This window comes from Nicotiana attenuata, unplaced genomic scaffold (genome assembly GCF_001879085.1).
Source record: "Nicotiana attenuata strain UT unplaced genomic scaffold, NIATTr2, whole genome shotgun sequence".
NCBI lineage: Eukaryota > Viridiplantae > Streptophyta > Magnoliopsida > Solanales > Solanaceae > Nicotiana > Nicotiana attenuata.
Genome location: NW_017671466.1, coordinates 22976 through 37935, shown reverse-complemented (window position 1 = coordinate 37935; position 14960 = coordinate 22976). Strand labels below are relative to the sequence as shown.

Genomic DNA, 14960 nt, shown 5'->3' with positions numbered 1-14960 from the left:
AACTGTCATATAGAACTCGTTTTGAAGAACAACATGAGTCACTAAACATGTAATGCTTTGAGCAGTTTCACTTATATGCCTGACTTGATAGTAGTCAGGCCTCCATACTATAACCACTCGACCATTATAGTGTTGATCTAGGTTAGTGAGGTATTGCGATCCTCCAAACCTATTATCTATTACTTTCTCCATATTGCCCGCCTTAACCTTAGTCTCTAGCAAGCTTACTAGACCAATATTTTCCTTGGTACAAAGTAGTTTGACATCCTTTTGTTTGTTAGGAGCATTTAAACCCCTAACATTCCAGCATAGCATGCTATCGATCTCCTCTTGGAGACAGGATAGTACCTCCCCCATGTGATGCCTGGCTGCTCTGTGGTTGTCTGCTAGTACTGGCCTCTCTTAGAACACTGAAAGTGTTGTGACCTGCTGGTGACTGTTGCATTTGTTCCTTAGGTGATTTCCTTGTATTGTGAGGAGTTACCCAACCTTCTGAGTTCATATTTCCTTTTTTAGTTATAGCTTTTGGTGTCACATTCTCAACTCCTAGTACTAGCCTTGTATTCTCAACTCTTGGTGCTGTTAAACTTTGATTATTGTTTGCCCTGACTTTGTTTGTATCAGTTGCTTTTACTTCTTGAACAACATTCTGTTGCTTTGGAGGGGGGGGGGGGGGGTTGGTTGCTTCTTCTTCCTACATTCTTTCTCTGAATGACCATATTTGTGGCAATGCTTGCATAGTACAGGCTTCCAGTCATATTGAGTTCTCTGTTCTACAAGTGAACCTTTTTCATTCCTAAAATATACCTTGTATGGTAAGGGAGAATCCACATCTACCTCAATAAGGAGTCTAGCAAAATTGAGCCCTGTCTTATTTTCAGTGTTCCTGTCAGCCATCAGAGGCTTACCTATCATGCTACCAATCTTGCTAAGTCCTTTTGGACCCCAATACTTAAAATTCAAACCAGGTAGTTTCACCCAAATAGGTACAGTATAGAGCTCTTCCCTAGTAAATTCCATATCCTTGTGCCATTCCTTAACAATGAAAGATTTATTGTCAAATGATAGATCTCTCCCTGCAACACCTCATATTTTCCAACTGTTGTGTCAAACCTCACCAATACAATTGCATTTTTCAAGATTAAGACCTTGTTGATGTCATGTTTCCCCCATTGTCTTTGTATGTAACTGTTAAGCACATTGAAATGAGGATGTGCTCCCAGCACATAGCAGACTACGACATTCTACCGGTAATCAATATTAGATGTGGTATCCTCTAATTCGATCTCACAAATTGTTGTTTCCCCATGCTTACTTGGATTCACATACTCCAATTTGAAGCCGGCATTAGTAACTTTGGTGATGTCAAAATTTTCCCAAATCGAAGGCATAACCCTAATTTCTGATTCTTCTTCAACCTCGTTAGCCCATGATTTCCTACCAGTGGATTTTCGTATTTGATTACTTACAGAATGTTGTAGCTGTATCCCTTCCTCCCATTCCTGTACGACAATTTTTGATTTTTTCACCTTTTGCACTGTTACATTGATTCCCTCCATTAATGTTCCATTGATGTCTTCTGCAATTGCTTTATCAATTTCCAATTGTGATGGTAGTTCAACTCTGCATGGTGCCGAACCTTGATTCTCAGCCTTCTCTTTACCTTGATTTTGCTCAATTTCAACTTCACTGGCCGTCATTTTTAGGTTTTGATTGCTGCCATTAACCTCTACTATTGCATGATTTCCTTGATTTTCCCGCTTCTTCGTCTGTGTTGAGATTTGTTTACTAGTTTCCCCTTGCTTTGATCACCTTCTGAGTAGGAACCCGAGTCCTCTTCCCCATGGATGCGCACGTTAGGTTAACATGCACCGAGAGACAAACAGAGTCCTTCTTTGCTAGTGTCGATACCTCCACTAAAAGATAGTTACTTAATGCAGATTTTCAAATTAATTTACAACTTAACAATAATAGATTAGAATAATCAGATGTAAACATCGGGTGCTAAAAAATATTTCTCATAGTAAGACTTTCATTTAGACGATGGTACTAATAATTTTACGAGCATTAGTTTAGTGTAAGATGGTATAAATTTAATCCTTAACTAGTAACATTTGTGCCAAGAAGCAAAACATGTTCCTAACTTTAATATGTAACAAAATGAAGACACCATCGGGACTATGGTAGGATTACTAAGTAGAAATCCTTAATTATGGAATTGTCATAGTTGCATACTCACTCAAGTCTTTTGGCATTATGACCAAAACTAAAAGAATATGAACACCATTAGGTGGCCCTAAATCTTAAGAAAATCATACTAGATGGGCCATGGACAAAGAGGCCCAAATGAAGCAAGCCCAAGTTGAACACGAGCACAAGGCCTTGAGCATGAAACGACATCGCAACTTGCTGTGACAGCGACCCTCCGGCAGCCGTTCTTTGAGATCTCCGCGTTCACATGTATGATCTTCTTTGTATTTGCGTTCTTTTGATTCCAAAGTGCTTTGAACAGTTCTTGAAGGTCCAGTTTGATCACAAAAAAGGTATGATCATCTTTTTGTTAACTCACATACGTAATCAAGATTCTTTTTTTTATTTTAAAAAAAAAAAAAAAAATTCTCTTTTATGTATTTGACCACATTCTCGATTTGGAAGATTTTTCTTCATGTTCTTAGTTACATGACTATGAACATGTGCGATCAACTTGATAGGATGTATGATAACACAATTCTAGTGTAACTATCCATGAAATTATTTTTACTAGTTGATCATAAACTTATCATAATTTCTTCTTTCAAAACGGTCCATTAGCTCATCCAAGTATGTATGAAATGCTGTTACTTGTTATGTTTTCTGAAATTTAGCTGGAGACTGAGTATGTCTATTCATTTTCCTTTTGTGACGCTTAGTTGAGATAACTGCAAAGTGAATATGGTTGCTGCTGCTTATCACCAAGCACTACACTTCATAAGTTGCAGCACTTGTGCATCCAATGAGGGCTTCAGGAACTTATTGGTCACATCTACATATGAAGGTCTTAAAACGAAACCGATTGTCAGAAAAGAAAGTTGCAATTTGAGGCAGTTTGTAAAATGCAAAGGGCATTCACTAAATTCATCTTTATGTGCTATTAAGCCAATTTTCTCCTCATTGTTAAGTACCAAAGATTCGCGGAGATCAGTATGTGAGTACATTCCTCTCCAATAGTTCTTGACTTGTTTACATTATCATCTACCAAAAAGTGAGTGGATTCGTTAATTGTTGTGTAGTATCTGCATTCTAGTTCGTGATCTTGTTGTCCTATTTAAGTCTTCCCTGCAGCTGAATCATATTTGATCTTAATACGGCATGGAGAATCGATGTGGAACGAGAAGAACTTGTTCACTGGTTGTGTAGATGTGCCACTTACCAATAAAGGAGTAGAAGAAGCAATTGAAGCCGGTAAGAGAATCAGACACCTACCCATTGATGTTGTCTACATCTCTGCATTGATTCGTTCTCAGATGACTGCCATGCTTGCTCTAACAGAGCACCACTGCAAGAAGGTACTTCTGCTTTTTGGTCTTCGAAACAACTTGTTTTTTTAAGTATGGTCCTGCTAATTAAAGCAATGATTTGTTATAACTTAGGGTAGAGCTAAAACATTTCTTGAATTTAGTCTTTAGTTTGAAACTTCCCATACGGTTGGACCATTACAGCTGTCATCATGGTGTCTGTTCTTATGCTATTTCAAGTCCCCTTAGGATCTATTATATGTACGCCAAAACTGATCCTTTTCATGGTGAGCAATTTTGGAGGAAGTTCCCCTTATCAATTGTTACATTTATTTTGCTAATTGTTTTGAATCATTTAACCTGGTTTATGTCAATATTTCTGATTCAGAAATCAGAATCCATGAGGACACAGCTTGAATTAGCAATGTGAAATAATTATCTGGTCAGGAAATGTTCTTCCTACTTCCTGGATATTGCGATCCTTTATTGAAAAGTCTTTTTCTTAGTTATGCATGGCTTAATGTTTCCTTCCCGGTTTTTTTCTCATGTTGCAAGCTATTTGGATGGCGGTAAAACAAGATTTAGCTTCTAAAATAAACACTTCAGGAAATAAATAAATAAAAAGTGTCTCTATTGCAATATTCCGTTAAATCCTTCCACGAGATTCAAGATATGAGGTCCCTTTGGGACATCCGATAAAATTGGAACGATACAGAGATTCAAGAAATGAGACTCCCTCCTGGTTGTAGTGTAAATTGTCTCCATACTACTGAAATGTTGGTATGCCAAAGATTACGTGCTCTTTGGTCTTATATCACCAATATAATGTGCAGAAAGATATTAAAATTATCCAAGAAAAGGCCACAGTATATAGCACTTAATCCTACTTGAATTCCAGGTGCCCATTATTATACACAATGAGACTGAACAAGCCAAATTATGGAGTCAAATTTATAGTGAAGGCACTGAGATGCAATCTGTTCCTGTTATTAAAGCATGGCAACTGAATGAAAGAATGTACTTTCGCAGCTCTCATTTTGTTTTTATTCCAGTATGATGCCGTCCCTGCTTCAAATAGATGTTATTTTACAGGTACGGGGAACTTCAAGGGTATAATAAGCAGGAAACAGCTGAAAGATGCGGGAAAGAGCAAGTCTATAAATGGCGCCGAAGCTATGATGCTCAGCCACCCAACGGTGAGAGCTTGGAAATGTGCCTGCGAAGAGCTGTTACCTATTTCAAAGAGCAAGTACGCTGCTGTGATTTATAAAAAGCATAAACACATATAGAGGAGACTAGTTTCAACTGATGCAGGGCTTGAAATCATGACCTCTCATTATTGAGCATTTGCTTGCAGGTTGAACCCCAACTTTCCGGTGGAAAGAATGTAATGGTAGTAGCTCATGCAAATTCATTGAGGTCCATCCTAATGTATCTTGATAAATTGACTGCTGAGGAGGTAATGAGTATTGTCATTTTTCCCATTAGTACTATGCATTTTTTATGCATGTTAGTTGGGTTTGAATAGCTCCTTGGTAACAGGTCATCCACTTAGAACTCTCAACTGGAGTACCAATGCTTTACATATACAAAGGGAATCAGTTCATCAGGAGGGGAAGTCCCTTGGGATCTATGGAGGCTGGAGTTTATGCTTATACAGAGGTAAAATCATTTTTCTGCGTAACTATTTGGATGTCATTCTATAGGAGTTAGTTTGGTAGATAGCTTCCATTTATTTTCTGTATCCTGAAGTACTTCAGATGTCAAACTGAAAAACACACACTAGTAAATTGATAGAAAGTTCAGTTTAAGCTGACGTTATGTTATTAGCCTATTGAGATGCCACTTTTATGATGCCAAGGACACAATAGCATGACGAAAGTTTCAAACAGAGATCAAGATGCGCTTCCTTGAATTTAATGCTAAATTGAATATAGTTGATGTAATATGAAAATTGAATTATCATTGGAGGATGTCATGCAAAGAAAGTTATCAGTGTTATTGAATATTATCAAAGGCGACAAGAGTAAAAAACGCCAATGTTTGCTGAGGTTCTAAGCGCAAAGCGCACTTGAAAGTAACTAAAAAACTCTCTTCTCTCTCTTCTCTCTCAGCACACGATAGAGTACATGTGCTAACGTACGCTGGCCTGCATTGGGGAGGGGACGGCCAAGAGAACTGCAACCACGAGCCAACTAGTTGACTACGCAGGAACGAGCACTCAAAGTCCGAGGATCGAGAGCAATACGGGCGGAGAAATAGGGGAAACATCAATGGAACAGTGGTCGCCATTGTCAGCCACAAAGGAAGGTATGAAAACTCCATTGGAAAAGGTCATTAACAGTGGTAAAGTAGATTCTGAAGGTCTGATGAAACATGCAAGCCCTAGTGTTAGCAAAAATGCGATAATTGGAATGAAATCTATATAACCATTACTGGAGAATTGGGGGTAAAAGGGAATACAGAATAGGTGACTCAACCTAAAGTGAATTTGCCTACTGCGGAGGTTGAGAATGGTCAGAAACAGTGGGCAAATTTGTTCATGGGATCTAAGTTTGCAGCAAAAGGAATGGATCTGAGTTTCATTGTGCCAACTCTCAAAAATGGTGAGGTAATTGCGGAGCTCTGCAAGGAAGAAATTGAGGAGGAAACTCAGAAGTGGAAACAAGCATTAATTTTGTATGTTGTTGGAGGAGCTCCAACTATAGGAGCCATGGAAAGATATATTGCCTCAGCCTGGAACTTTGCAGCAAAGCCCAAAGTGTATTTCCACAATGATGGATATTTTGTGGTACGATTTAATCCATTGAAGATAGGGATGAAGTGTTGTATTCAGGGCCTCACATGATGAACAATAAACCTGTTATTGTTAAAGTGTGGTCTGCTGACTTTGATTTCAACAAAGAGGTTCTCCAAACTATTCCAGTATGGGTCAAGTACCCTAATTTGCCTTTGAATTGTTGGGGAAATAAGTCATTGAGTAGGATAAGTAGTGGCTTGGGAATTCCCCTATATGCTGATGCTTGCACTACTCAAGTAGATAGGATTTCCTATGCTAGAGTGTTGGTTGAGATGGATGTTACTAAAGAACTGCCTAGATCCATTAAACCTGTGCTTAAAGTGCAGGAAGCGCCGATAAAGGGCAACAAAAGATGGCACCTCCTAGAACGGAAGGAAATGCTAGTGCTAGTGTAGGAGCAATGAAAGGTGATGAGGAACAAGCAGACAATCAGTTGATACAGTCAATGTGATCAATGGATTTAATCTCCTCACAGTGTCCAAACTGCACATTAGGTTGTTGTGTTTGTCTCAGGTATTGTATTCCCTACTGCTATTATTTGGTACTACTTATCCTTTATCCCCCCCCCCCCCCCCCCGTTTTTTTTTCACTTCTTCTTCTTGTCCTTCCTGAGCCGAGGGTCTATTGGAAACAGCCTCTCTACCTCCATTAGGTAGGGGTAAGGTTTGCGTACAAACTACCCTCCCCAGACCCCACCTGTTGGGATCAAACTGGGTTTGTTGTTGTTGTTGTTGTACAGAGTCCAAACTGCAGTTAACAATGCCAAGGCAAATGGAGGAAGGAACAAGTAGATATCGAGGTAATACTGGACAGGATGGGACTGTTCAATCTCTTTTCATCCCTATATGAAACTGGTAACTTGGAACATAAGTGGACTAAATAAAGCCCCTAGACAGAAAGAGGTGAAGTGGTTCATACAAAGTAATAAAATTAATAGGATTGCACTATTGGAGCATAAAATAAAGGAGCAGAAGGCTATGCAAATAATAAGGAAAATTACCCCTGGATGGGCATGGTTAGATAACTATGAATACAGTAGTAGAGGTAGAATTTGGTTGCTGTGGGATACAAATGAAATAGACTGCATAGAGCTGGGAAGATCATCTCAACTTATAGGAAGCTGGATATGAGATTCACATTTACAGCTGTTTATGGACTACATAGTTTGGAAGATAGAAGAAGCTTATGGAGTGAACTGCCAAATCTACATTCCATACAACAAGGTCCATGGTTGATAATGGTGGGCTATAATGCCATCAGATCAGGTGAAGATAGACCAATTGGTAACCCTGTACAAGAAATAGAGATTAGAGATTTTAATGAGTTTATTGAAAGCACTGGCCTGACAGAAATGAAAACTAGTGGAAGGAACTTTACATGGACTAATGGGCACACTTATAGCAGAATTGATAGGGCTTTGATTAATGCTGAATGGATGCTGGCCATGCCACATCTAGAAGTATGGGTTATGGATCCACATTGCTCTGATCATTCACCACTGAGCAAAGTACCGGAAGAGGATGAAGATCACGTTCCTAAGCCTTTCAAATTTCTAAATCACTTGGCTGATCATGAAGGATTTATAAAGCTAATAAGTGAAGCACGTGTGAGGCCAAATGAACAGAACAATGAGGAATGTATGGCAGAAATTGAAAAGAGTGAAGCAAGCTATGAAAACTTTAAATAATGCTGAGTACAATGCAGTTGGCAATTGAATCAAAATGTGCAGACAAAAACTAAGTGATATGCAAGAACAAATGAGGATCCTGGGCAACTAGAGGCTCTAGTAGCAGAAGAGAAAGATATGAAACTACAATTGGGAAATGGTTAGGGGTGGAGGAAAGTATTATGAAACAGAAGTCAAGAGTTAAGTGGTTGAAGCTAGGAGATGCTAATACAGCATACTTCTTTGCAAACATGAAGAACAGATGCAATCAGAACAAAATCAGGAGATTAGTAAAAGGCAATGGGGATACAACACAAATAAAGCAGGGAATTGAAGAGGAAGTGACAGGGTTTTACCAGCAATTATTAGGTTCCTCAGCTAATGAGCTGCCTGCTATTAATCCAGCAATCATGAGAGATGGCCCAATGGTAAATAGAGTACAACAACTGGTGGCAGAGGTATCTAAGGAGGAAATATACCATGCTCTGAAAGGTATTAGTGACAACAAAGCTCCTGGTTGTGATGGTTTCAATGCATTATTTTTTAGGAAAGCTTGGCCTGTGATAGGAGATACAATTACAGATGCAGTAATGGAGTTCTTCTCAAGCTCAACCATATACCAACCCATAAACTGTACAACGGTAACACTTGTACCTAAGGTGAAAAATCCTTACAGAATTACTGAATACAGGCCAATATCATGTTGTACACTGCTATACGAAATTATATCTAAAGTGCTAACAAATAGACTACAAGGAGTGATGGATGGTTTGGTGGATAAAAGTCAGTCAACCTTTGTTCCTGGAAGACTGATAAATGATAACATAATATTTAGCCATGAATTAGTAAAAGGGTATGGCAGGAAAGGTGTTTCTACTAGATGCATGATGAAAGTGGACATGAAGAAGGCTTATGATTCTGTTGAATGGGGTTATTTAGAACAGGTGTTGACAAATTTGCAGCTCCCAGGAAGGTTTGTGCAATGGATCATGAGATGTGTGACAACGGTCTCATACTCCATCATCATTAATGGGTAGCCTACAATACCATTTCAAGCAAAGAAAGGATTGAGACAGGGAGATCCCCTATCCCCTTATCTATTTGTACTGGCTATCGAATATCTGACTAGGCTGCTGAAAACACTCAAGAGGGACCCTAATTTCAATTACCATCCTAAGTGTGCCAAAATGAACATAGTTTAGTTGAGCTTTGCTGATGATTTACTGCTGTTCTGCCGAGGAGATACCATATCTGTACAGTTGTTGTATAAGTGCTTTCAGGATTTCTCAAAGGCTTCAGGTTTAGTTGCTAATGCTGATAAAAGCTCTATCTTCTTTGGTGGAGTAAATGCTGACAAGCAACAGGAGATACTACAAGTCCTAGGCTTTGTAAAAGGAACATTACCAGTTAGATACTTGGGAGTGCCACTGAGTACCAAGAGATTATCATTGGTGCAATGCCAGCCCCTAATTGAAAAGATGTTAGGGAGAATCCAGTCTTAGACCTCAAGGTTTCTGTCCTATGCAGGGAGAATTCAACTAATTAAAAGTGTACTTTTCTCTATCCAAGTGTTTTGGTCCCAAGTGTTTCTGCTGCCAAAGAAGCTGATCCAATTTATTGAAAGTGTGTGTCGAAGATTTCTTTGGACTGGAGGGGTGAAAGTATCAAAGAAAGCATTATTGTCATGGGATAGGTTATGTCAACCTAAAGCAGCAGGTGGTCTAAATTTGCTTGATATAGAGGCATGGAATAAGGCGGCTATATGCAAGCTTCTATGGAACTTATGTAAGAAAAGGGATAAGATGTGGGTACAATGGATACATATATACTACAAGACGCAGAACTCATTGTGGAATATTGAACCCAAACAAGCCTCCTGGATTGTGCAGAAGGTGCTAAAAGCCAAGTAATACTTTGAGGAAGCTGGTTATACAGAGGAGGATGTAGGGGGAATGGGAAAGTTCTCCATCAAGGCTATGTATGTACAACATAGAGGTGAGTTTGCTAAAGTGTCATCGAGGAAGCTGGTATGCAAAAATGCTGGCTGCCAAAGTGGATTTTCACATTATATCTGGCTGCACATAGAAGACTATTAACTAAAGACAGATTGAGGGGATGGGGCTATGTGGAAGATACAACTTGTTCACTTTGTAACACAGAGGAGGAGACCATTGATCACTTATTTTTCAGCTGTTCTTATTCATCACGAGTATGGACAGCAATGCTACAATGGCAAGGGATTCATAGGCAAGCGATGACACGGACAAATGAGATTAAGTGGGCTGAAAGACCATACAAGGGGAGGAGCACAACAACTGAACTATACAAACTAACTCTTGCAGGCTGTCTGTCATATGGCAAGAGAAAAATGGAAGAATTTTCCAAGCAAAGCAACGATCGGCAGCAGTACTATGTAAAATAATAACACAGGATGTGCATGGTCGAAGAGCTTCTAAGTTGCGACTACAGCGAAGATTGATGGAGCTTAACTACTATCCTAATGTTCAGTTAGATGGCTTAAATAGTAGTATAGTAGTTAGTAATGAGGACAGTTAGTTGAATGGCTAAAATCTGGGGCTTATGTCCAGATTAGGCCTGAGCAAAGCATTGTAAATATTATTGGTAAATAAAAGATTTTTAATTACCAAAAAAAAAAAGTAACTAAAAAACACAAACAACAGTTATATCAACAAAGCATTTTAAAAATTACAATTAGCTGAAATATATGAAGTAAAAATCATGTCAATCAAGTCCAAAATCTATTTTTGATTTTAAATTTGGATTGAGATACAACAAGAGGTTGTGAGTTCGAGTCACACCAAGAGCAAGGTGGGGAGTTCTTGGAGGGAAGGATGCGGAGGGTCTATTGGAAACAGCCTCTCTACCCCAGGGTAGAGGTAAGGTCTGCGTACACACTACCCTCCCCAGACCCCACTAGTGGGATTATATTGGGTTGTTGTTGTTGTTGGATTGAGATACAAAAAAAAAAAAAAAAATAGCAACTTTAATATTTAATTTAGGTTTAGTATCTGATTTGCTTATGCGAAATTCTTAATTTCTTATTCTTAATCACTAACATTTTCATTCATAATGTTTCCTTTGTAATTACTATATCAGTTTGCCCGCTATATCCATTGTTTAGTCTGACCCTGCTAAAGGGAGCCCTGAGAGTGAGACCACTGAAGCGCCGCCTAAGCTGCACTTAGCTTCAGGGTTTAAGCCTACCTCAAGTGAGCCTTTACAACACAGTTATCAATGTTTTCTCCTTTTTCTCATGGCGGTAATGGAGGGTCTGATAGTAGGGAGTTGCAAAATGAGACTTCTGTGTACTGAATGGAGCAGTTGGTTAAGTGAACTGACCTTCAATGTACTTGTTTTATGCTCATTAAAAGAATTATATTATCTTCATTTTAAGGAATATTATAGCAAATGATCAAGTGAAAAAGACAACCATAAAAGTCATTATTGATACATTGCTTCAGATGATACGGCGTGTAATTATATATTACCATAGTATTGTTTGATTGTTAAACTATGATTCCACAATATTTATGTCTCTAGTTTTCCCCTATAGGAACAAAAATCTCTTCTTAGTGAAAAGATAGAAGGCCCTCCCTCCCTCCCTACAATTTATCAAAAGAAAAAGCAGAAAACTAGAAATGAGTCCTGGTATTGTTTAGAGATTACTGTGGGAAGTGAAAATAGTTAAGAACTACTCCCTCCACTCCAATTTATGTGAACCTATTTCTTTTTTGGTCCGTTCCAAAAAGAATGACCCCTTTCTAAATTTGGAAACAATTTAGCTTAAACTTCCAATTCTACGCTTAATGAGAAGCTTTTATAACCACACAAATACTCTAGACCCCTTTTTGACTCGTCAAATTCCAAAAGTCTTCATTGTTTCTTAAACTCTGTACCCAGTCAAATAGGTTCACATAAATTGGAACAGAGGGAGTAGTAAAAAGTGGACACGATTGAATTGGTATCAAACAAGATGTATAGGTAGTGTCCATTGAAAGAGAAGGGTATATAATAAGCGCTTAATTTCCTATCAGATCTTTGCCTTATGAAATAAGAGAAGCGAATATCAGACATTTAAAATCCAAGACTATCAGCAAGATCTGCGTGAATCATTTATAGAATATCCAAGTTCTCTTGACTTCCTATAGGCCTCCCATTTGGCATTCCAAGTGATGGACTTGCCTACAGACCTCATATTTTGTATTCGATGACCGATGAGTAATGCTGCATAAGCTATAGGACCACTTAGGGGCTATACGTGCGCAACAATAATCTACTAGTGTTAGACAAGTTCCTCTTAGTTAGATATCAGCGTGCGTATAATAAAGTGGTATGTTTAAGGCTGTTGAACTATATGAGTGAGTCCTTTGGTGATTGGTGGAAGGGTACTTACTGCAGCATGTATGATGTTTGTGATGAAAGGTGCAATCCTGGCACTTGATCTGCATTCGTACTTTCCCTTCTGGAGTGAGAACTTTATTTTGATGACAGCATCTCATATTGTCATTAATGGACTTCAACAAACATTTCTGTCACACCATTACCTCATCATCAATGCTTTTCTCTTTTCTGCTAGATGCACGTCTGACACGATGCATGAAGTTTGTAGAGCTATCGAGGTTTATGTAGTTTATTATCCCTTTCTGCAGAGCTTGGCCTTGTACAAGCAAAATCTGCTAGATGAAGTGCTAGATGAAGTGTCTTTGTAAGTTTTTGCCCCGAAGAAAATCTAGGATGGACGCTTAAATATCATGATGTCGCTGGAAGTGTCATTGAGGCATTTTCTGTCATCAATAACTCTGAGAAACCGGAGCCAAGATGGAAGACATTTTTATTGCAGCTACCTTATCTAACAATCAATATTTCGACCCCTCTTAATGGTTCAAGTAAGTATACCAGTGGAGATGTGACTTGTTGTGGAACGGTGGAGACCAGATCCAAAGTTGATTCTACTTAGCTGATTCTTACTATCCTCAATTGAGGAACTTTATCAATTCATTTTTGCATGTTCCTTTACAAAGTTTAATATCCAAAAGTAAACCTTGCACAAGGAAGAAAATAATTACTTCACGTCAGCGCTGAGCTGAATCCAGTGTGAATATCCCTAATGTAACTCTGCATGTCTTTCATTGGTGCACGTATACTACGTTACTATGGGCATTGTGTAATTTTGTGTTAAATTGAACTTCTTTAGTGCTTTCAATAAAATGAAAAAAAAAAAGTTGAGTTTTTAGTTTTTTTGGCAATTTTGATTGCAACCTGGAGACAGGGGCGGCCCTTCCATAAAGCAAGTAAAGCAACCGTTTTAGGTCCTATATTTGTGGAGGCCCCATTTTTTGTTACGTCTAATAGACTATGTATAAGTTTAAAAAAAAAATATTCTGTAAAGTGAAAAAGTTTAATTTTTTTCTTTGACAAATATAGAGAAGAAAGATTTGAATCTGCTCTGATTTCTACCAAGGAAATTGCACTTGAAATGAATATCGAACCGGAATTTCGTAAGAAACGTGTGATATATAGGAACTAACAATTTGATGCGAATGTTGATAATGAAATCTCAAAATCTTTCGAAGAGTCCTTTAGAGTTGATTACTTTCATACATAATAGACAAGGCTATTTTTTCACTTCAAAATAGATTTGAACAATTCAAAGCATATGAAAATATTTTTGGTTTTCTATTTGGCAGTAAAAACTAAGATCCCTAGATGTTGGAAATTTTAAAAAATATTGTTTTAAAAAAATATTGTACTATGAAGGAAAATAGTACAATTAGAAGATAACAGTTTAATTGATACATTTAACCCAATAAAAAGATTTGATTCTTTTTCAAATGCCTAAATTTCTTATGGAATAATGTTAATAACTCATGTTACCGTTGCTTCAGCGGAAAGATCACTAGATGTTGGAAATTTTAAAAAATATTGTCTTAATCTTGTTCCTTAAAGCATAATAATAAATTCGATATTGATGGTTTAAATTTATTTTCTGAATTAAAAGTATTAAGAAAAATAGTACAATTAGAATATAACGGTTTAATTGATACATTTAACCAAATAAAAAGATTTAATTCTTTTTCAAGTGCCTAAATTTCTTTTTGGAATAATGTTAATAACTCATGTTATCGTTGCTTCAGCGGAAAGAAGTTTTCAAAACTAAAATTGATTAAATCTTACCTAAGAACAACAGTGTCATAAGAAATGTTAAATGGATTAGCTATATTTCAGTTGAGAAATACTTATTAGGAGTTATTAATTATAAGAAAATCATTAATAACTTTGTATCTAAGAAAAGTTACAAAAAAAATAGACTTCAAATAAATAATATAAAAAATTTTAAAAAGTTAAGGCCCCTCATTAAGTTTGGCTTTAGGCCACAAAATGCGTCAGGCCGCCCCCGGAGAAGTCTTTTTTGAAGGACATTTGCTAGTAGTTATTTTTTACTTTGCAAACGAATTAACTCATCTGTTAAAAACAAACAAGGGAGAAAAAAGGAAAAAGAGAACAAAAATCAATCTCTCTAGTAGCAATCAATCTTTGACTTATTTCAAATGAAAAATGAGATAACTGAAAGTGAAGAACTGAGTGAAAATAGGCATACATGTAAAATATACAATGTACAACAATAATAAAGGCTAATACCAATTTTTAAAGAATTTAAATTCTATATAATGACGGTAAAACTTATTTACACAATAAGTAATTATATATAACTCTATTTAATAACATTAATTAATAACCTATAAAAAAAATGGTAATATGTTATAACATATTAAATTGTACTAATAATTACACAGTGTATTACTTAATTTATTTTCAAATAATTCATAATTCATAATCAATATGTTGAGAGAGAGTGCGTATCTGTTACGTTTGTGTATGTGCGCGTAAACTCAAATCTCCACTTCCCTATTCAATGGGTCATGAAGTACCAATCTTGTACTTAAACTAATTACATTAATTAATTACTGGGGAGGGGGGG

The 14960-nt window shown here is 37.2% G+C and overlaps 1 protein-coding gene across 1 annotated transcript; it reads left to right on the top strand.

Moving 5' to 3' along the window:
• Positions 1-2393: 2393 nt before the first annotated feature.
• LOC109208462 (2,3-bisphosphoglycerate-dependent phosphoglycerate mutase-like) lies at positions 2394-13214 on the top strand. The gene is made up of 8 exons (XM_019371574.1): positions 2394-2543; positions 2910-3184; positions 3310-3545; positions 4393-4511; positions 4587-4743; positions 4852-4953; positions 5037-5156; positions 12631-13214. Exons 2-8 carry the CDS (start codon positions 2932-2934, stop codon positions 12688-12690), a joined length of 1047 nt encoding a protein of 348 aa, XP_019227119.1. The 5' UTR covers positions 2394-2543; positions 2910-2931; the 3' UTR covers positions 12691-13214.
• The last annotated feature ends 1746 nt before the right edge of the window (positions 13215-14960 follow it).